General features: G+C 41.7%; 2 protein-coding genes across 2 annotated transcripts in view; both read right to left on the minus strand.

Annotated features, from left to right (window-relative positions):
* Positions 1 to 245: 245 nt before the first annotated feature.
* si:ch73-12o23.1 (lysosomal alpha-glucosidase) lies at positions 246 to 11,142 on the minus strand. Its single transcript, XM_037093397.1, has 21 exons — positions 10,993 to 11,142; positions 10,071 to 10,195; positions 8,809 to 9,381; positions 8,325 to 8,470; positions 8,061 to 8,226; positions 7,330 to 7,426; positions 6,885 to 7,004; positions 6,413 to 6,531; positions 6,196 to 6,327; positions 6,001 to 6,111; positions 5,769 to 5,882; positions 5,353 to 5,437; positions 5,144 to 5,261; positions 4,917 to 5,050; positions 3,764 to 3,915; positions 3,534 to 3,682; positions 3,303 to 3,444; positions 3,103 to 3,201; positions 2,241 to 2,405; positions 1,905 to 2,051; positions 246 to 1,733 (listed from the first exon to the last, which is right to left on the minus strand). Exons 2-21 carry the CDS (start codon positions 10,161 to 10,163, stop codon positions 1,671 to 1,673), a joined length of 2,925 nt encoding a protein of 974 aa, XP_036949292.1. The 5' UTR covers positions 10,164 to 10,195; positions 10,993 to 11,142; the 3' UTR covers positions 246 to 1,670.
* Positions 11,143 to 12,110: 968 nt separating this feature from the next.
* The window catches only part of LOC119025850 (zinc finger protein Xfin-like), a 31,787-nt gene continuing 20,110 nt past the window's right edge, over positions 12,111 to 23,787 (minus strand). Inside the window, exons 18-26 of the mRNA XM_037109890.1 lie at positions 23,099 to 23,169; positions 21,878 to 22,021; positions 21,107 to 21,373; positions 19,478 to 20,076; positions 16,335 to 16,452; positions 15,094 to 16,046; positions 14,780 to 14,963; positions 14,528 to 14,659; positions 12,111 to 13,738 (exon numbers count right to left, since the gene is read on the minus strand). Coding sequence (XP_036965785.1) covers positions 13,041 to 13,738; positions 14,528 to 14,659; positions 14,780 to 14,963; positions 15,094 to 16,046; positions 16,335 to 16,452; positions 19,478 to 20,076; positions 21,107 to 21,373; positions 21,878 to 22,021; positions 23,099 to 23,169 — 3,166 coding nt within the window. The 3' untranslated portion in view covers positions 12,111 to 13,040. The remainder of the gene's footprint in view (positions 13,739 to 14,527; positions 14,660 to 14,779; positions 14,964 to 15,093; positions 16,047 to 16,334; positions 16,453 to 19,477; positions 20,077 to 21,106; positions 21,374 to 21,877; positions 22,022 to 23,098; positions 23,170 to 23,787) is intronic.

Genomic DNA, 23,787 nt, shown 5'->3' on the forward strand with positions numbered 1-23,787 from the left:
ACAACAATCTCTGCAGCGTTGAGAAAGTGTGTCCTCTAGTGGCAGACGTGCTCCAGCACCTCACATCAGAGTGAAATGTCAACAAATAAAACCAGTGGATCATAAAAGGGCTCAAAATTATTGTATTTTTGTTTGATTGTTTTAGAAAAAGAGGTTCCAAGACATCAGCTTTCCATTCTCTTTACCTGTAGATGCCCAAAAGACGCTTATCATTAAACAGAATATACCCACTAAAACTCCAGCAGTTCTCATATTGTTCATTTAATTAAATTTAAGCAATTACACAAAAAAATCAGACAAGAATTCATCATGAAGTACTGCACAATTTCAGTGACCCGAACACAAACAGTAAAATACAGAGTCTGCATCGATGTCTTTAAAAGCTCTAAAATATTTCAGAGGGTTTGGCAAAGTTTCCCTTCACCAGCACACATGCATCGACGGCTTCTTCAACAAACCATACTGGTAGAGTTAATCTGCTTTTTAAAAAAAAAAAAAAAAAAAAAAGTGCAAAACAATAGATTATAATCAGATTTTCACAGCATCACGGTCATATCATGTAAGCACATATAAGCGAGAAATACAGGCAGAACTTTTCATTGAAATCGTCACTCGACCAGCATCGTGAAATGTACCTTTAATTCTGCCATCGGACGTGTCAGAAAACCAGTGCTGAGAGACTTCACAGTAAAATGTTTGTCGGATGGTCTATTACACTCTTAGTTATGCAAGTAGTCCTCGTGCACAGCAGCACTCTGGTCTTCAGCGTTGAAAACGGGCTTAAAGCTCGAACAAAAGGCTTATCGGGAAAAAACCCCGAGACGCTCAAACTCACACAGACAGGAATCATAAGGCACCTGCTTCCACCTTTACAATACTTCAGTGTAGTGCAAAAAAAAACCAGGCTGTAAACAGCAATCGAGCACAATATTTTTTACATCTCGAACTCTATTCAGATGCATTTTCGGGAAGGCAGATCGTCGTTTCTTTCACTTATTGCACGTCGTCTTTCCGCTTATGAGAATTTTAAAAAAATTTAAAAATGGGGACTTGATCTATGAGCTGAACTGAAAAAAAAAAAAAAGACTGAGACAAGCTTTTTGTTTTTTTGTCAGGTCACAGTTCAGCTATAAGTTACTGGACATTAAATCACGTTGTAGATATTTAAAGCTGTAGGTCATCGACTGCATATTGTTGTTTACTTACACAGAAATGCTCAAGTCCACTTTTTTTTTAAAAAAAACATTGCCCTATAAATATGATTAACACAAACTTGACCTCTGACCTCAGTAAATCCACAGTACCATCATTTTTTTCCTCTCTGTGCTCCAGAACATCAGCTATGAAATGAAAGCAATGACTCTGAGGTTATAGAGCCGAGTCTCAGCTATAATTTGATGGGTTTTTTTTGCAACCACATCAGATGAGCAGGTTGGAATCACGGCTCTTTTTATGAGCTCCCAAAATGTATAAATGTCTCCACTGTCCACCCAATAAAAAACACTCATTCTCTTAAACCTACAACGTTCTGGAGCACAGAGACCAAAACATGCAGAAGCATCACTGTCCTGACACTTACAGACTGCACTGCACACCAGCTCGTGATCTTAAAAAAAAAGCTAACAGCAAATAAAACCACTGATTAAAAATCAAACAAAAGATCCGATTCATCACATCCAGCTGATGGTGAAGTTCTGACTGAGGTTGAGACCGAGATCAGTTACTGTCAACACCTGCAGAGAAAGAGAGGAGAGAAAACAATCAAATACATACCTCCAGGTTCCAGATTTAAATAATAATTGTAATCTTGTTTTGGTGCATGTGATCGTCACCAGGGACGTTTACCACTTTATTTTGAATTGTCTGCGTCTGTCTGTTCACCTCTGACCCCCCCCTAACCTCACCTGGTTGGCTCTGTAGGTGAACGTTGCATCTTGGGAGTTCACCAGCACTCTGCTCGGCTTCTGCTTCACTCCGTAGAAGGAGGCCGTCTCCACCGTGATGTATGTGGCCTCCTCGTGGGTCCGGAGCACCTCTGATGTCATCACGTTCTACGTAATCAGGCAGATGGACGAGTGTTAGTTGCGTCACAGCACACGTTTGAGAGAATATTGCTTCAAAACAAGACGTGCGACTGTGTGCGCTGCTGTTGTGGTTGCGTAAAAGGTTTGTTTGAAATGTGGTTAAATCACAAACTGAATCAGAATCGGACTGAGGCGGAACTAGTTGAAAATCAGCACCTGTGAGATGTTGAAGACGATGTAGGCGTACTGGTTGTTCTCGTAGGTGTCGATGCTCTCTCCGTCGTCCCAGAACAGATCTCCACTGGCTGAGCCGTCGTCGGAAAGAGCCGAGACCAGATGAAGCGGCTGACCGCTGCTTACCCACAGCGTCAGGTTGGGCGCCTGAACAAACAGACGTGAGGAGCGAAATATGTGCGACAATAAAAACTTTCTTTGAGGAAATAGGAGTTTAAGATGCATCTCAAAACTTCAGCTGATGGAACCAAAACTACAGTTGACGCATTCCTAAATACTGCTAAGCAAAAGCAAGAAAATGTCTGTAATTTAGGGAAATTGACACTTTAACCAAAGACCTTAAATACATCCAAATCTCCTCTCTTGTCAAGTTACTGCTGATTTTGAGGCTTGTCACATGTTTGTCAGATATTGATGAATGTCAGCTGGATCATAGCACCACAAAGTAATTATGAGAAAGACAGACACCATCATCATCTTGTTTCACCGTCTCAGGTTTTGAAAGTGTCACAAAATGATAGAAAAGCTTTGGCCATGACAGAGGTTCTTCTATTTCAATCAGAAAACTGAAAAAAAGGAGAATGTGAGGTTCGTATGTTTATAGCAGGAGGATTATTCTGCTTCATTACATGTTGCATTTTTAGTTGGTTTGTAGATGTGCAACAGTCACATTAAGACATTTTGGTCTGACATTCTTGACGCAGGCTGTCTTTTTGAATTTGGATTAAAAACTTTTTCACATTTGTCAACTTTTGGGGCTCAAAGTTGTCCAGAGTAAATGAGCCTGTAGGTGAAGAAGTTAAGAATAATTCAGGAAAAAAATCCAACAATGCACCAAGTTTACCTGTGTTGGTATGACAGAGCCCTCGCGCAAATGCAGGTTGATCTTATCTAGAGGTGCGTCGAGTCGCAGTTCTTCGCCCTTACTGCGCACGGCCTCGCCCTTTGAAGCAGATGAACACGTGATTGTTAGTAAACTGTTTAAACCTCTGTAATCTGTGTGTGTGTGTGTGTACAGGGCTGAATGTTGGTAGTAGGTCTCACCGTGTAGTAGTCATACCACACACCCTCTGGGAAGTAACCTTCCACATAGTCCACTCTGGGATCCAACACTGGTGTCACCAGTAAACTCTTCCCCCACAGGAACTGTTTGTCGATCCCATAGGTTTTGATATCTTTCGGGAACCTACATACAGGATATATATGTCACAGATCCTTCCAGTGCAGCCAAAAAAAATTGATCAGGTCAAGATAAAAACATGCAGGATTACTCACTCAAACATGATCGGCCGTGCGACAGTGTGTCCGTGTACGTGTGCGTGATGGAAGAGAGTGTAGAGGAGAGGGAAGAGGGAGTAACGCAGCAGCAGAGCCTGTTTCATGGCTGTACGAGCCAGAGGGCTGAAAGCTGTCGGGTCCTGAGGCTGCGGATTTAAACAGAATAAGTATGGTATGGACTATTTTTAATCATTGGTGACAGTGGAGCAGTGATGTTGAGATCTCACCATCATGTTGATGGAGTTGTGGTTGCGAGTGAAGGGATAAAAAGCTCCCAGCTGCGTCCAGCGGACACAGAGTTCCTCCTGCGGCTCCTCGCTGAAGCCACAGATGTCTGCTCCCACCAGCGGGATGCCCAGAAGGTTAAAGGTCAAGATACCTGAAGGAGACGGAACAAAGGTGGACATAACACCAGGATTAAAACGCTGGTGAGAAACATGATCAAGTTTGAGAGAAACTGAAAGAGAATAAAGTGACAACTGAGACAGAGAATCATTATCAAACTAGTGACAGACAAGTCTAATAACACCCCATCAGCTTGGGTGTTGCTGCTCCTCCTTATTGTACCGTAGCTGACAGACTAATTACAGAGCCGGGTGCGCAATAAAACGTATGTAGCTGCCACTTAACTGTAATGAAGATCTTTAGAATCGCACAAGCTTCAAATCAGCAGTTGTACAACAACATAAGTGTGACATTAATCCTGTAAATATGGAGGCTTGTGGGGAACAGCATGGCAGTAAAGTAACTGTCACTTAAAGCTGGATCAGTTTATTTTGGCTACTTGAGGAGCAGAAGACACAAAGCTGACACATTATCAGCTGATAGAGTTATTTAACAACACTAGCGATCATTTGGAGACATGTTTGTGTCCAGCTGACTAAATTCAGTTTTGATCCCCTTAAATTCTCTTTAAAAACACTGGCTTCTTTAGCTTTAGTTCTTCCACTAGAATCAGCTTTCCTCACCAGATAGTTGATATATTTACTGAAAATATCTGCCTGTGGGGTTGACAGAAGCCGCGAGACTGAAGCATACCGCAAATGTGCAGGTGAAATAATGAGACAAAACATTTCTAAACACTCAGAAGAGTTTTTGAAAATACTTTGTTTATTACCACGAGCGACCGCTTTCACATTACAAACAACAACTTCATTGTTGACATACAAACATGACAAACTGAGCTTTCAAAGTTATGATGAAGGGGATGAAGTGGCTCTTTTGCTGATTGAGATGAACTAATTTTAAATGTGTGATTACAGGTCAGACATATCAAAGCACATTTAAAATAAATAAACAATCATTCTGTATGTGCGAGAACATTTTTGTGTGTTAATTGAACACTCGCCTCAGCTGATAAATGTATCTGAATGATCTCACCTGCGATAGACGTGTACAGGTCTTTCCACTGGCTCCTGTTGTCTCCCAGCCAGTGACCAGAGTAAATCCCCTGGCTGGGGAAGGTGGAACGAGAGATGACAAAAGGTCTCTTTGCCACGATCCGCTTCAGAGCGCTGCACAGGAGTGGAGACAGAGGAGAAGATTGTTCATGTGTTTAACATTTTAGATTTGTTTTGCATCTCTGTGTGTGTGTGTGAGGTGTTGACCTTGCAGATGCCTTCGCTTCCATGAGTCCGTAGAGGCTGTGCACATTATAGTGTATGGACAGTTTCTGCTGTGCAGTGGCGCACACAGTTTTGGCTCTCAGCAAACCCCCGAGTATACCTGAGAGAGAAAAGACAAAACATTTTAATATTTACTCTGTTATCATGTTTGTGTGATATCTGTTGTGTGATGTATGCATGAGATCTCAGACCGGGTGTGTAAGGAGGATTCTCAAGACTGTGTGATGGACAGCCTTTGGTTGACCCATCCAGGAAATTTGACGGCTCATTCATGTCCTAAAAACGAACAAGACAAAGTTCAAGTAGCGGATATAGAACGGAGAGAGAGTCATGATAGCAGGGCTGCAACTTTTCATTTTCATTCTGATTGATTCAATTAATCTGTCAGATATTTTTCAAGTTGTTTTGTCCATAAAATGTGAGAAAATGCAAGTAAATCGGTCCTTCATAAGCATAAGATGACATCCTCGAATGTTTCGTTTTGTCCACAACCAAAAGATTTTCAGTTTACTGTCACCAGAAAATGTTCACATTTAAACAGCTGGAATCAGGTTACTCAAACCCATTAATTGATTATCAAAATCTAAATAGTGATTCCCATACTTACAATCCAAACTCCATCAAATGGCACCTTGTCATGGAACCTCTTAAGGTTGTCGTACCACCACTCATGTGTCACTTCATTGGTGAAATCAGGATATGCTGTCAGACCGGGCCACACCTGGAGGGATGGATGGAGAATCTTTAGACTACACCACCCTTAATGTTTCCTTTTGACAGCAGAGGACAGAAGGGAAGCTGTAACTGTGTCTTCATCATCACAGGATCACCTGTCTCACCTTCCCAATGAGTGTTTCTCCGTCAGCGTCAGTGATAAAAATGTGTCTCCTCAGCCCTTCTTCGAACGGCCAGTACGAGCCCTCAGGCTGTGAGCTGCTGATACCTGGATCCTGCAGGTTGAGACACAGCCGTCACACAAACGCGCCACATCAGACACAACACACATATGAAAGCAAACATAATCTCCCGTGTACCAGGATCATGACGTAGCGCTGGTCATGTGCGTGAAGGTCCTTGACCAGTTCAGGCAGCGTGGCGAACTTTTCTGAGTCAAACGTGAAGTCCAGAAAACGTTCCATGTAGTCGATATCGTTCCACTGGACGTCCTGCGAGCAAACCAACACAAGTTATTAACTTCATGAAGAACTCAACAAGCCACACTGACAGTCGAACAACATAAACTACCCTCACCTGGGGTATCCCATAATTTCTCATGCTCTTCACGGCCTCCCAGGTAGACTCACTACTGTTGTAGCCCCAGCGACAGAGATGGTAACCTAAAGCCCAGTAGATGGGCATCGCTGGGCGGCCTGTGAGCACAAGGAGGGATGAAGAGGGAGAAGAGTACATAAGGCAGAAGGACATAACCGTTAAGACCTTCAACAAACTCTCAGGCTAACAGAATTACATCCAGCACAGAGTCTGATCACAGAAACAGGCTGTACAGTTATTTTTCACTCTTGACGCCACAAATCTTCTGCAAGATGTGTCAGCAAAATTAATGTCATGTTCAGCACTTTATCCAGGTGCTTGTGGTTGTGTGTCATGATGAATAATCTCCGTTTTAAAAAGGAGAAGAGGAGGAGGAGGTAGATAAAGTTTTCACACTTCTGAAGCTGTTCAGGTGTTTTATCTCAACATTCCTGCATCAACACTTACTGACCTATGACTTCTACGTACTGCTCGATCACTGAAGCCGGATCGGGACCGAGGAAAACATAAAAGTCCAGGATTCCACCGATGGTGCGCCAGGTGAGGGCAGGGGCGGGCTGGAGGATCACATCTGATGAAACAGAACGACTTCTGATGAAACATTTGACCTTTATAAGCAAATCCTTCTGCTCAAGACAACACAACCTCTGAGCGACCCCTTTATAAAACACTTGAAGCTGATAATTACTGACTCTGCAGTCACACTTCTCTGACACTGCAGACAGTCGTGATGGTGAACTGTCATGTGGGACTTCTGTTTTGAGGAAATTGCTTAATGTCATGAGACACTGTAGGAATCGTTCCCACCTCTTCAATCCACAGATTCTGATACTAATGTGTGTTATTGAACAGAGTGAAACCTGAAGTGAGAGTGTCGGGGCGACATGCAGACTGACCCATTGCATTGCTGTTCAGCAGGAAGAAGCCGTGAGCGTTCCCTCCGTCCTCCATGGCCAGGTAAAACGGATGGGCTCCGTATAGGTTTGTCTGTTCCTACAATGTGGAGAGAAACACAAGGACGCTATAAAAAAAAACCCTTTCACCTTATTTATACAACTGAGCTGCACATTCACTCGAGCCATAATCCAGAGCAGAAAAGTCACGAAGAAGAATACAGCCCTGACTGAGGATGAGTAGATAATGACTGAATTTTCATTTATAGGTGAACTTGTCCTTTAATGTTATTAGTTAACACAGTTGTACTAACAGTCAAATGTCTGCTGCTGTTCACTTGAAAGTTCATTTTTGTTTTCTGTTGATAAAATGTTAGAACTAGTGGGTTATTTCTTAATCTTAACACAGAAGACAGATGAGACTGAGAGAAAAAGAGGTAAATGCAAATCGGTCTGTCACTTCAGCACCACGGACAGCACCACAAATTTGTCGATGCAAAGTTACACTACTGATATTTCAGAGCCACGATCGGGGCAAGAGATTCTAATCTGCACACAAATAAAGGATCAATGAGTCGAGCAGACTAGATTAACATAATCCACAAAACAACCCCTCTGCCCCCGCTCTCTCTCTGCTACCAGAGGATGAAGAGAGGGATTGCAGTCACACACTCAAATCGCACACTGGTTTTAACTACAAAACACAGCAATGACAAAAAGAGGAAATTCCATACTGTCGGAGGCACATCTCTGGCCCACATGGTGAGTGTGTTCCAGTGGACATCGTGCAGAAAGGAAGAGCGATGCTCGCCCAGGCCGTAAATGAACTGACTCGGCAGAGAGGTGGAGATCTGGAGAAACTGATCCGCGTAGAAGAGAGGAGCCACCGTGGTGTTCAGACTAACAGAAACCGTTGAACGGGGACACAGTATTGTATTGTTAATTCATTTATCACAACGCACCTTGAGAAACTACCTCATGTAGCCTGTTAAACTTACAGCACAGCTCCTGTTGACTTCCTCTTCACTACGAGACCAAACGGCTGCTTTGAAATCTCCACGATGTAGGTCGGACTCTCTGCCTTCCTGGTGGCGTTGGGAACAGATATCGGGACTTCAAAGCGTGACTTTGATGGGTCAGTGATCTAGATTGAGAAACAAGAGAAACACATTAGTCAAATTACAGACCAGATAAAGATGTGATAAAAACTACCTGACCATCAACCTATAAAGTTTATATAGGTACCTTTGGACCGACCTAATTTAAACAAAAGATATCTCATCGACACATCAGCTCACAGGGAGGGATTGAGCTGTGAGTGTAGATTGTGGACAAGCAGCTGCAACAAAAGCTTTCTGTTCCCAATAATATCAGATTACTACATTATTAAATACATATATGCTACAAGTCATCTGCACTGGTATAAAGTCAAAACTTCTCAAGTAAAAACTTCATCTGTGTGACAACATACTGTTTACTCACCCTGACACGTAGCCGCGTATCCGTCTCATGACGTATCTCTGCCTCTAGGGTGAGGATGTCTGCTGGATAGTAGGTCTTCACCTCCCTCACAAGCGTTGCTTTCTGCCCCAGCGATGTGTCATTTATAGACACAAGCGAGTAGGAAGGAAAATCCGGAGGATAGAAACACCAAGGGATACCATTCCTCCCTGACGGGCTGCTGCCAGAGGAGGACGGGGAGGATGCACGCATAAAGCAACAGTTCCTCGCCTCACACAACTCTTTGGTCACAACCACCCCTCTTTCAGGGTAGCAATCAAACCTCCACGCCTCGGGGATTAAACTGCAAGCCTCCCGGCGGGCAGCGGCAGCCACAGTGTCATTTAGTCCTGTTTTTGCACCAGAGTCTGGCATTTTTGCAGGAGGTGGAGGTCTATGTGGCTGTTCTTTGGATGGACTGTGCAGCCAGAACATAGTGCCAAGTAGCCAGCCGCCACAGAGGAGCAGCAGCAGGCAGCCAATCACCAAAACGCCCGTGGTGACAGAGCATGACGGCCTCCGTGGAAGCAAAGAGGCTTCCTCCGGGTCGGGCACCTCAAAACAAAATGAGGAAATCCCATCAGCAAGAGACTCTGAGAAAAGCATTCGATCAGGAGGAATCAGACTTATTCTTCTACACTGTTAAAAAAAGAACTGCTGATGCTTTCCAGTGTGGGGAACCGACAAAGAAAACAATGAGAGGTTTTATATTTATTTCCCCAGGGACGCCTTACTGAGACTTTTTCAAGACAGCTCAAGACTAAAAACATAGAACTACGGTTGCACTGGAACAATTTAATCTGGCAACTTATAACAACCAACAACAACAGTTGTCTTAAACCATGACAGACACAGAATAGGATTTCAACTAACAGCTGTGTCATGAACACTTAATCTCTGAGTATTTTCTTGATTGACTGTTTGGCCTTGACATTGTGCAAAAATATTGGAAAATGACACTCAGAGTTTGTTTAAATCCCAGCTGACGTGAGCAGTAACAATCTTAAGTGGTGCCAGGTGCTCTCGAAATAGTTGCAGATTATTATCGACCTATCAACAAGTAATTTCAGTCCTTGAGAAGATGAAATTTAAACTATCAAGTAATAAAATAACAAGACTAACAAGCAAGACATCTCTGCACTTATTATTCAAGAAACCAAATCCTTTACACTTCTAAGTCTGACAGTATACAGAGGAGGAAGCAGTGCATATAGATGATGTATAAATACACATCATGAACTCACTGGAACATCTTCGCGGACAGGACGAGGCTCTTCTGACAAAACTGCACTGGAAAACTGAACATCTTCAGGGTTCAACCGCTTGTACGATACCATCCTGATAGTGTGTTGTTTGTCAAAGCGAGTGACTGAACACAAGAGAGACAGAGACAGCAGAGCAAAGTTCAGTGCAATGGAAAATCAAATTTCCTGCAGCCTGGAGTTGTTTGGAGAAGTGTGTGTTAGAAGGGATGAAGTGAAAATGACTGTCTTTAATTTGAAGGGGGGGGGGGGGGTATCAAAAGAGGAAGCAGATTCTGTGTATAAATTATGGGAACTACCATGATGATGATGAATTATCATTTCAACAGCTGGACAATGAAGAAGACCACACACATTTTAAGGACACATTAACTTATCATGGAGGTGCAGTTACCTCAATACAACTTCACTGCTCATAATTACATTATAAATATCCTGCTGTGTCTTTAACTGCGGCACCTCTAGCCTTCAAATCGAGGTCACATGAACCACAATCAACAGAACATAATCTCGACTTGATGAATCTCTCAAACACAACACTCCAGTGTCGCCTCATGATATAATTCCCCACATTGGAGGTGCTGTGAACTCCCACAATGACGTGAAGTGCTGCACATTTGGTCCAAAGGACGCTGTGTTGTTGCTAACTTTAGCTAGCCGTGCATAGCGAATCATGTGAATGTCAAAGTTCACCTGGGAGACGTTTGACCACTCAATAACTGGCAGTTCTGACTACACCGAGGTAATTATAAAAACATAAGTATTCACCGAAGAGTGACAGAGTATACTGCAGAAATACGGTTATTAGCATTAGCTAGCTTAAACTTTAACGGCAGTGTGCAGTAACTTTAGCTAACGTGAGCTAACGTTAGCCGACAGGAGCGCGAGCGTCTCCGGTACTCACCTGAATAAATCTCCAGACAGATTAAAATGCTGCATAAGGATCAATGTTTCCTTTAAGTCAACGTTATGTCGGCTAAATTACTCGTGACGTCGATGACCTCAACAGTGTGCATGTTGCGCGTTTGTTTATCCTCGTGACACATTCACACACCTCGGAATTTCGAAAACTTCCGGCTCAGGAGCACCTCCGCGAATACTGGGTCAAAAAAAAAACCTAAACTTCAAATGTAAACAGTGTTATGCGATAAATCATCAGACTAAAGGCACGTTGATATCTAAATAAAGATAACGCTGGTTTGTAATCTGTAAGGTAGGTAATTTCTGTTAATTTAAGGGGGCAGAGTGTGTTTTCTTGCCGCTGTGTTGCTTTCAGGTGCAGATTTGGGTTATGTAAAACCTGGACACGAACACTCAAGTTAAGTATGAACACCTGTAAATGTGCTTTAAATGGTAAAAATCCATCATATCAGAATTTTGAACACATAAAGTAGTATAACTGTATAAAATATAAACAGGTCAAAATTTATTGTAGTGGAATATTTAATTGTCTATTTTCATAGATATTTCCCACATGCTAATGATTGAGTGTGCAGCTCAAATAGCCCACTAGCTCCAGGAGGTAAATCATTATTGCTAAGTTTAAAGTGTGTATGTTTTAACAAAACTTTTATGTTTTAGTATTCTTTTCCATCCACCTCTGAGCAGATTTAGTCAATCATACTGCAAGTGTGATGGTAGTCAAAAGTATAGGCTACATGAAGGAAAGTGAAAACATTCTGTGGATGACTGTCTTCTTCAAAAACATGTTGTCATGCATGACTGAGGAAGAACTGGTTTATACTGATGGAGAAAATCTGAGAAAATACTTTTGATGCATCACTTTATCTTCTTTCAATATTCTGTTGTTTGGCTCTCTGTTAATACAACCTCTTGATTTTCTATATTATGTCAGAACTCTTTTGGTCAGAGTTCCTTCTGGTATTTACAGTATATGCATCTTACAAGTGTAAAAGATATTGAATATATAAAGTACATCTTAAATATTTGACTTTGCAGACATATATTCATATATCTCGTCCATTCATTTCTCGTCCTGCAGTCACAAATCCCCAGGCAAAATAGTCTTTAATACTTTTATTCTTCAGTATAACATGTCCCATACAATAAGACAGAGGCAGCACTGGGCAGAATTTACCATCTACACAGTTTCAAGTTATTACCTTTTCTATCACAGCCTTAGAGAATGACACCTTTACTCAAAATGGTTAGTTGGCCTTCAAGAGTTTTCTAAACCAGGTGAGTCTGATTCATTATTTGGTTGTTGAATAACTGCTGTTCAAAACAGACATTTAACAAAAACATTTCCACAAAGGCAAAATGGTTTTGGCAAGAAGAACCTGATGAATATCATGATGATCCCACTGCTTCGTTAACCGATAACATCTTTGACATTCCAGCAGTTCACCACCAGCTAATGAATTAGCTTCACCTGATTCCCAGACTGCTCATTGGCCCTCTTAACGTCTGATACAAAAACATCATATTTCTTCAGTCCAATTTCCACATACACAATTAGTTTCAATGATAAATACTGCATGGAAAAATGTGAAATCACAGACCTTTAATGATTCATTTGTACGACCATAAATACTAATGTGAGTGCGATAATTTCAATGCAACTAACACAGGTAAGAGTGATAAACGCGAATAAATATGACCACTAAAATTTGTCATCTAAACATTTTCCAAGATCTTACAAAAGTTGTGTTTGTGGGAAAGATTTGCTGGGTCATTTTGTCTGAGAATGTTGTTAGTTGCTGAACATCGCCTGACGCGTCTGTTTATTAATTTGTCAGCACCACTCTGGGTGTTAAATATTGTAGCTTTTATACATTTTTGTGAACCACCACATAAAAGGTTTAATGACGGTTTATTCACAGAGGTAGTCTCTTACTTTTCCCCTCTTACAATTCATGTTTAACTGCCTGAAAATCTTGAATTGTAATACTACTACTGGTACATATCTCTATCATTTATATAAATACATTATCAGTCATTTTTGTCTGTTATACACATATTAATTGGAGAGTTGTCGTCACTCTGTGATAAATCATCGTTCCTCAGACTGAAAGCAGAGTCATCTTCAGTCTGACCCTGCTCATGTTTCCGTCTGTGGAGCCTCAGGCTTTGTGAGCGGCTGAAGCCTCTCCCGCAGATGTCGCAGCCGTACGGCCTCTCTCCCGTGTGAAGCCTGAAATGGTTCTTGAGGCTCGAAGCTCGTGTGAAACTCTTGTCACACTCTGGACAGTCATACTTCTCTCCAAAATGGATTTTTTCGTGTTCCCTCAAGCGTCCGGACTGGTTGAAGCTCCTGTTGCACAAAGAGCAGTGGTAGGGTCGCTCTCCTGTGTGCGTGAGCCGGTGTCTGTTCATGGCGCCCGAGTGGGCGAAGCTCTTCCCGCAGTCCGGGCAGGAGAACGGTTTCTCCCCCGTGTGGACTTTCAAGTGACCTTTGAGTTGACCTTTCTGGGTGAACTGCTTCCCACACAGAGTGCATTGGTAAGGTTTCTCACCCGAGTGAATTCGCATGTGGATCTGAAGCGCAGACATCTTGTGACAGTCTCTTCCACAGAGCCCACAGCAGTAAGAGCTTTTTGTCAGATTGTCATTCAGCTGGTCCTTCGCAGGTGAAGCCAGAGGGCTGTCTTTTTCACTGTCGGACACACGATCGTGATCCTCTTCAGACACTGTGGAAAAATATATGACATGAGTTCAAACACTCTTTAGACTAGACAATAAAATGACAACAACCATCTGACTTCTTAAAAGACACAGCTGATTGTGGGATCCAACATGATATAAGATAGAAGGTGATAAAAAGGAGAGAGACAGAAAAAAAAAAATCTACATATCAACCATCAGTTCACTTGTGTGCAGTCCAGCATTCAAGCGCATGTGAATGTGGGTTAATGTCGTACAATAAAAGCAGCATTAAATATCTCAACTCATGCTACAACTGAAGAAATCAGCTCTGAATTCTCTGAATTTTACATGAACACTGACCACAAGTGCAGGGTTCTCATTTTCAAACAAGTCAGTCAGAGACACCAAGAGTCAATCAGAGTGAACTGAAAGAGACAGTCCACTTTCTATCATTTCCAATATCAGAATAATAATAAACCACCCTTGATTGTCAGACAAACACAGTAGAAAAAGGAGCACATTAAAAGTGGAACTGCTCAAAGTGCAAGACTGCCCACCAAATATCTCTAAAACTGCACGTCAAATGGCGCTCTATCCAGCAGAAATTCATCCAGCTTCACGAATTACTTGAGGGCCACCAATCTGGGACTAAAATCTAGCTTCCTCCATACTGTGTCTGCCTGGCCGTAGGTAATGAAAGCTGCAGTCAAAATAAAACTGCACACAAAAGAAACAGCGAAGAGTAAAACAATGAAAGAGTGAAGAAAGATAGATGGGTTATGAGGTAAAACAATCTTATTAGTTAATGAAACACTGAAATGTACTCTGCTTACTATTGACAAGATCCTCTTCTTCTTCCTCCTTTACTGTAATCCTAATTTCTGTGTTGCTTTCCTGCTGCTGCTTTTCAGTTTCCTCTGGTGTGGTACAATCCTCACTACCAGACAGCTGGTCAGGAGCTTCTTCTAGAGGGAGAAACACAAGTGATACAAAAAAAGAGAGTGTAAAAATCATTATCAAAGTCTTTTATGATCATTTTAATAAATACTATCACAAAAACAATCTGGAATCTCATGTTTATGTACCACACAAAGGTTCCTCTTCTTCCTCCTCTTTCACTATTACATTCATTTGCGGACTGGATGCGACGACCTCTGGTTGGTCATCTGGTTCTTTCTCTTTATTTTCACACTGAGCTGCTTTGTCACAGTTGAGACCTTCTGAGGAATGAGGCTCAACTGCACTCTGCAAACTCGGACTGTCAGACACCTATACAGCAGGTAATACAAAACAAGTGGAGGCAATAATACTGTTAGGAGACTGTAAAGGACAGAAGAACGAATCTAACCAAATGCCACAAAAAAGATTGTATTCTGAAAATGCCGTGTATTGTCACTACCTCAGAGCTGACATTGTTGACCATGTCTTGCTGAGATGATTCGCCAACTGCAGCTTGAACTGGGTCTGAGACGACGCCTGTAACTGGTCCATTCTTGTTCTGTGTACACGACCGTTTGTGGTTCCTCAGAGTTCCTGCCAGTGAGAAGTGCCTCCCACAGTCTGGGCACGTGTACGGCTTTTCTCCAGTGTGAATCCTGGTGTGCCTCCGCAGCTCTCCTGGAGCCACGAAAGACTTATCACACTGCGTGCAGCTGTACGGTTTTTCTCCTGTGTGAGTTCGCATGTGTGTCGTCAGCGTCCACTGCTGCGCAAATGTCTTCCCGCAGTCTGAGCAGTGGTAGGGTGTAATGCCGGTGTGGAGACGCTCGTGTCTCACAAGTGTACCCGACAAGGCAAATCGCTTGTCACAGAAAGAGCACTGGTACGGCCTCTCTCCGGTGTGAGTCCTCTGATGATCTCTGAGCTCAGCTGCTGAGTTACAGCTCTTTTCACAGTCCGAACATGGAAACTTCTTCCTCGTGAAGCCCGCAACAACCTCAGAGTGCATCGCCTCCAAGTGAGTTTTCAGATGCCAGTGTCGGGAAAAGCTCTTCAGACAGATGGAGCAGTGATACGGCCTCTCGCCAGTGTGTGTCCGCCTGTGCAGCCTGAGCTCCCCCTGACTAGCAAATCTTTTCTCACAGAAAGTGCACGGGAATGGTTTCTCCCCAGTATGGACCCTTTCGTGGATCATGAGCAGCCCCTTTTCTGGAAATCTCTTTTCACACATCGAGCAGGGGAAAGGCCTCTCTCCTGAGTGGGTACGTAAGTGACGCTGAAGTTTAGAGGCGTAGGGGAAGTCTTTCCCACACACTGAGCAGCTGTGTAGGGACGGGGGTTTATCATTTTCAGCTTGATGAAATGTCTTGGAGGGAATGACTGCAGGGACGATGCCAGGGATAACACTCTCTCCTGTGTGAAGAGAAAGAAGAGAAAAGATTTTATTTGGGAAAACACAAAAGTTGAAGAAAATTTTCAAAAATAAACAACGGACGGTAACATTATACTGGAAGGTAATTCTATCATACTGGAAATGTAATTTATTCCAACACATACTTGAGTAACTCGGTGTCAACAAGATTAAGTTTCACGTTAGTATTTATTACACGACTGGTATTTTGGATTTTATTACAGCATAAATGGGGCTCTGTCTTTCCCGTCTCTCTGTGCAGAATTTGTTTTTACGATTTATTCACTCACTGAGATCTGAGAAATCCACTTCTTCTCCATCAGAGTTGATCAAGCCGCCGATTTCTTGCTGATCTTCCTCAGCGAGGCTCACAGCTGGTCCAAAGTCTTCTGGGTTTTCAGAGCCCATCTCTCAAATATGCTGCAACCTTGTAGAGGAGAACAATCAACAGTCAATAAACAAATATTAATCTACAGCAAAATACTGATTATACATATATACTACATATATATATAAAATATAGGGCTGTGGTCTCAAAAACATTCAATACCAGCTTGTAGACAATGATTTCAATGAATTTGCTTTATTGCTCTAGATTTGGTTTCTTAGGTCCTGAAGGAAAATTGAGAGAGGACAATTACAAAATTGCAAATCAGTTTAAATATGAAAGGTCCCAGTGGCACTTCAGTAGAAAGTGACCCAACTGACTAATTCAGCGAATGTCTTTCTATTTCATCATGTTCCATCTTTGTATTTCCAACCACCAGCGCCAGCTCTCTGTGAGAAAGTATTCTTGTCACATGTCCCCCTCTACAGGGAGGATGAGCAACATAACATTGCCTCAACCCTGGAAGACATTCATTGTCCTGCTCAAGGACACTTCAGCAGGGTGAATGCTTTGTTGTAATGGGAGGGGGGGATTGAAACTGGCTGGGCCTGATGTACAATCTACCTTGTCCATACTATTTTATTGTAATGGCAAGTAAGCTATTATCACTGGTTACAGTGTTCGCTGTCATAAGATGACGGGTTCTGTAAAGTGATTTTAATGTCAAGGGAAGCACTCGGGGAAACCTGTAATTCTGCATCTGCACTGAGGAGCCCGGTTAGCTCAGTAGCATTAGCTTGATGGGACTCTTTTTTTTTTTTTTTGGTCCAACCACTTAAGTCTTAACCATATTTGCAATTTGAGCTGAGCAGCAACAACCAAACTGACTAACCTGTTGGTATCTACAGTGTCACAATACCACTTTCTCCAGGAGCAGACGCACCCTGCAGCACAGACACCAGTGTTTGACCTCTGATTGAGATGTCTCAGTCGTGACGCGGCGGCAGTGACCAGCTCCTCGGTCACCGACCAGCTCTCTGCCTCCAGACTAACTGTTATTAGCCAGCTAGCCACTGACATGGCGTTCACTAGCTAGAAATTAGCTGGCATTAGCACCCCGAAGCTACAGCCGCTGGTCAACAATAACAAATAACAGTTGCGACAGATTTCACCACAGAGCCCCACGTGAAAACAACACGTTATACCTGCTGCAGCTGTCACCTCCGCTCGCACAACCATCGCTAACTTAGCTAGCTAACGTTTAACAAGACAATAGACATTTTGACCAACCTCAGCATAGATTTTTCCCCCTCAGGTAAAAAGTAGTCGCTCGACTGAAGTTTATTGAAACCACTTGGCAATGTTTCTACATCTCTCTCATTTTCACGCTCAATATGTTCAAACAGTGTGTCAAATTAATGCCGAATAACTAGTGAGTTTAGTTAAATAAGCGTTTGGATCTGATGGTAACCTTTCTAGCTTTAGCTGCTAGCAACACACAGCAGCGTCGGAACTTCCGGTCGGCTTTTAAATTCAAAATAAAAGCACCGCGGATATTACCTGTTGTACTGCACTTCCTTTTTCTACGTCTTTTTTTTTGTAAACGCATACATATCACATAAAATAATGCTCACACTGATTAAAACTACACAACAAACACTCATTCCTTAAAAACATACATATAAATGCAGCAGTCTAATTGTTTGAGACCTGCTGTTTTTAATGTTTGGGGCTGATTTTTCCAAATCCCTCAAGACTAATTGCAGAAGATTGAGATCACCTGTGCACAGGTGGGGAGACTGACTCCTGATTGAGGAGTGGAAGCAGCTCCTAGCCAGTCACAGTGTGATGACACCCTTTTTGTGAAGGCTAAAAGAGGAGGGGAATGGCACAGAGGTGGCTCTCTCACTCACTCTGAATCAGTACTTGAATCACTGAGAAATTAATTTCCCTTTAAATTGTCAGCCAGAAACTCGGGACTGTTTGAGCCCTATAGTGTTTTCTTGGATGCCCATATCATTCTAATTAGGAAACTGTCTTTTTTCGGAACCGTTTTAAACCCTAAGGTCCTTCACACCTTCAATTTTACATTTTATTTCCCTGGGGCTTGTAGGAGCACATTTGTTTCTTATACCCAAAAGAGGCATTTGATTATTGGTTTATTGTCCAAGTCGTGGACTCATAGTGCATTCCCCCCACATTTACATGTTTTTTTGTTGATATTTTTATGTAGGTTGGGCAAGCATGTAAGCATTTTACTGCCAGTGCAGCCACAAATGATCCAGCTATATTATACCGATACTGCTTGTCAATAAAAAGATTAACTGGTGTGTTGTTGTTGTTATTATTACTATTATTACTATTATTATTATTATTATTATTATTATTATTATTATTATTATTATTATTATTATTATTATTATTATTATTATTATTATTATTATTATAATGGCTGAGTGTCCATGATCATACTCTGTCACTGTCAGATTAAAAGGCAGTCTTACTGAGATTGCACACGTCCTGAGCAGTGATGGATTGATAATGTTAAATCATTAGTTGCCAAAATTTGGGAAAAGAGGCGCAAGAAATCATGACAGTTATCAAATAAAGGTGCAACTAATGGGATTATCTGTTGCACTGTGTTCATTATGCAGGCGTTCTCAAGATCATCCAACGCATGAATGAGCTAATATTTATGTATGAAGATACAAAAATAAAACTTCTGGCTAAAATCACTTGAATATCTTCTCAAGTCATGTTACAGCCTTTTGTCTCTGTTTAGTTCTTTCACTAAAATACATTTTCCCTCACAATTTATGCAGTGATCACGAACAGAAACACAGAAAAAATGCAAACAAGGTTTCACAACATCCTGATTTAATTTCTTAAATACTGACATCTAAAACAGGTACGGTAATAAGAGTGCTGACTGTACATCATATTATGTGACTACTATCATACTGCTTGGTCAATCAATTCAGTCATATGAAAGATGTTTTATTCACATGGAAATAGAAGAGCAGCTGTAATATATTTAGCTTCACCCCTTATACATTATCAGACTACTGTGACATCCCACATGACACTATTGATTATTCACCATCACAGCTGTTGTTTTGGTCTCCCGAGTGTTTTTGTTGGAGGTTTCGGCTTCTTGTCATGAATCTTCAGATGCGCTCGATACCCTTGACAGTAAGAGAAGCCCTTGCCACATTTCTCACAAGTGTACGGTTTCTCTCCAGTGTGAACTCGCAGGTGAGCTTTCAGGACAAATGCTCTGGAGTAACTTTTACCACAGATGGAGCAGAGGTGAGGCCGCGCTCCGGTGTGAGTCTCGAGGTGCAGGTTCAGGTTATAGGAATGTGCAAACGTCTTCCCGCACTGACCACAGTGGAAGTTCCTCTCTCCGGTGTGCGTCAGCTGGTGTTTTTTAAATGAACCCACTGAACCAAAACTCTTTCCGCACTCCGAACAGATGAACAAGGACTCTCCTGAGTGAACTCGCTTATGTTGTTTGAAAGAGTATTCGTTTTTGAATCTTTTGTCACAGTCGGTGCACGCGAAAGGCTTTATGTGACTCTGGCGGTGTTCCTCCAGCTGCTGTTTCTGAGGGAAGTCCATCCCACACTCTCCACACACATGAACCACAGGAGTTTCTTTAGGAGGACTCTTCTCCTGAACCAGTGTCCAATTTGTTAGCTCTCCTGTGAGAAAAACAAAGACATTTGTTTTCAGATGGTTTTGCATTTTAAAGCACAGTCGCACAATTGAAGCTCTGAATTTCAGAGCAAAATCGAATAGATGGATAGAATCACTGCAATCAGGGAATTGGCTTGCCAGGAAAAAATACATTACCACACACTTTGCTTCTAGGCTGTGTTGCAAATCACTTTTATTAAACCACTAATACAAACCGCTCCACAAAAGTGGGATGATCGACACACTGTTATGAGAAAGGAGTACAAATATATCTTTTGCTGTGACTGATTATCAGCTAACTAGCACGTTAACAGCTCATTTACCTGATGCAGTAGTTTATCTAGTAGCCCTGACAGTGTTTACTATGTCACCAAGCTCTGACAACCACATTTATAATATGGAAGGACTTTTTTGTGCCTTTTTTCAATAGGACAGAGAAATATTCAACAGGAAATTGTAGATTGCTATTTTGTTTTTTTGGAGGAAAAAAGCAACCTTAAAAAACATTTAAGGATGAGATGGTGGAGCTGAAGATCTGACAGAGAATCCAAGGACAACCTGACATCATACTGTATAGAAATACACAAAAATACTAACGATTGAGACCATAAACTCATTTGGAAACTGTTTACTGAGGTAATAAATCAAGTGAGGCGTGTGGTCATTATCTCATAGGCTTACATACAATGGACTTCTTTTCTGAAACCAGTAGAGTCGCCCTCTGCTGGCCATCAGAAAGAAAGCTGGTTTAAGGAACTTCTGCATTGGCTTCAATTTCCATACCTGGAGTGTGCTTTTTTTTGGTGAAATTGAGGTTATCACTAGGTTGAAATGTTTGATTCCAGTGAATAATTTCCAGTGAGAAACATGCTGTCTTTACTGAGACTATCTTTACAGGTGGAGCACAGAGGACTGATTGACATCTTCATCTTCAAGCTGCAGTTTTAAGGTGGGCAGCCAAGAGCACACAAGCATCTAACTAAACAAACAAACAACATAGAATTAAAGACAAAGCAGCCTCTTGATGCCTCTGACCTCTGTGAACTTTCATGTGTGTTTTGAGGTTCCCACTCTGAGTGAATCCTCTTCCACATATGAAGCACTTGAAAGGTTTTTTCCCTGAGTGAATCACAAGGTGTCGCTGCAGAGAGGCGTTGTTAGGGAAAAATCTTCCACAGGTCGGACATTCGTATTTCTTTTTGGGTCTGCGAGGTCCCTGGTCTTGTTTTCGCTCCGCAGACTCTTCCTGGGGCTCTTCATAAGGGATGCAGTGTTCAGGTACTGGCTCACTAACAGTTTCTTCTAGAAAGACATGGAAAAACATTGGGTAGTGTACACATGGCAATGTTTTCTGAGGAGGAGTTAATAAACAACTCTAATATTAGCAGGAACGCTCTGTCAGTTCGGGGAGGCAGAAACAATCTGTAAGCACAACATTGGCACAGAATGACCTCATAAATTAAATATGGCAGACAAATTGTTAACAAACAGTTGCCACTTATTTACTTATTTCTCTGGCAATATCTCTTTAACTAATCCTCATATAAGATCGACCTGTTGAGCTTTGCTGGTAATGCATAAAGCTGGTTGTTTATGCTGACTTTGTATAATAATTCTAAATAATGAAAAAAAAACAGAAGTAGCTCAGACTAGATGTCTTGTTTTTATTTATACAGTTTCACAACATTAGAATTTATTACAAGACTAGAATACATGACAACATAAATAGGGTTTTGTTTTTTTGTGTGTGTGTCTTGTTTTTTTGTTTTTTTCTGTCTTTTACTCTGTCCCAATTTATTTGCTCACTGAGATCTGGGAAATCCACTTCTCCATCAGAGTTGATCAAGCCTCCAATTTCGTGCGTTTCTTCCTCCTCCTCTTCCTCCTCCTCCTCCTCCTCAGGGATCACATCTGATCCCGAGTCCTCTGAGTTTTCAGGGTCCATCTCTCAAATAAACGACCTTGCAGAAGTAAACAATCAAGAGTCAGTTAACAGAAAACTTATGTGACCATGAGAAATTATTATGTGTCTTTGTGCATTTGTCCCCATTTTCACCATCAGCACAATCACTTTACCCATGCTTATCAATGGTTTGTTTTCACTATAGATTTATGGTGTACAAGTGTGTAGTTGAGATCAAAATAAAAGCTGAGTCCGAAGAGGGTTGTGGTCCGAGCAAACAGGACATAAATCAGGGGCATGGCCCCCCGGTCTGGTCCACGTTCATTTGTTGGAAAACTTAACAAGTGAGGTTGAGATCAAAATGAAGACAGACTTTGGAGATGGGTGTGGTTTGACCCCCAAGTACTGAATACCCAGGTAATAATGTCGCAATGACTACAGCTGTCATGTGTAAGAATGTCAACATTTTAACATTACGACTGGTGTGATCCCACTGCTGGTTGGTGTCTAGTTTTGCATCGGGTTTGTTTACAGTAAACACGACTTCAGCTGGTTAAAGTCTGAGGAAAGGTGTCTGAAGTGGGGACATGATGCCCTCCTCTTCTTTGTACCCCTGGCCAACATTCATGGTCCTGGAGAAACACATCTTTCTCTGGACAGATTTTTATCAACCTGATCATGTAATAACATAGTAGAAACGAAGCACTCTTAATAACATAGTAATGACTACTGATAAGTCACGGATCGGAACGTGAAGGGCTCGCAATATCATCTATTTGTCATAATTTTGGTGGAAATTAAAAGTTACCACTGCCACAGACAATATTTACAGAAAACTTCCATTAAAAAAAATAAAATGAGTGGTCACATATGTGCCTGTCTGCTATCTTTGAGTCGTAACTTTCGTATTATTATTATTATTTTAAACTCTCTGAATCAAACAGTTAAATAGCCACTTAGCTAGCATCTAACTAGCCATCAGAGGCGCAAGGATTTGCGATGGAGTGTTTACGTTTCCCCGCACGTCACATTTCAGTTTGTATTGTTCATGTTGCTTTCTGCCACTTTGAGTCAACTTAATGTTCATGGGTTCAGTTCAGCAGGCCTCTTTATTTGATACTTACCATAACCGTTATACGCCGTCAGACTCCGGCAAGCAGTTATCCGACTACTTCCGGCATCATCAGCGAGCTCACTGGGTTAGACCAAGTATGGGGGGAGTTAAAAATTGATTACGCAAGTAATTGATGTACATTGTTATCTGTTTATGTATCTTGCAAATGTATGTCACACTACAGACTATATGAAATTATTTTATACGTGGATGCTAGTTAGAATTAATTAATGTATCGCTTAAGTGTTTTCAGGAAAGGTATTGGACTTATCTGAAGGAGTGGTACAGCCTAAATTGACTCTTGTTGATGGGAGTGTCCCTTGATGGGGAAAATCTGAAGTGACAGCTTTCTCTTTGGGTCAAAAACACTAAGAGAAACAGGTTTAATTCATAATTTTATTTAAGAATGTCTTAATGTCTTCAGTGATCATAACTCCCTCCATCTTAACGTTTTCCAGGCAGGTTGGACCGGTGACACGCTCAGGGGCAGAACACACCTGGAGATGCCTCAGGATCATTCTGGAGGAACTGAAGGACATGACTGAGGAATAAAACATCTGGGCTTCTCTGCTTAGACACAACCATGATACTGAGCATTCATGAATGGATGCAACCATGATTACTGTTTATACATCTGCCTGTGCATTTCCTGCTTCAACATGACAAAATGCCTTCGATAAAGATTTTTTAAAAATGCAG

Source organism: Acanthopagrus latus, chromosome 1, assembly GCF_904848185.1.
Source record: "Acanthopagrus latus isolate v.2019 chromosome 1, fAcaLat1.1, whole genome shotgun sequence".
NCBI classification, from domain to species: domain Eukaryota; kingdom Metazoa; phylum Chordata; class Actinopteri; order Spariformes; family Sparidae; genus Acanthopagrus; species Acanthopagrus latus.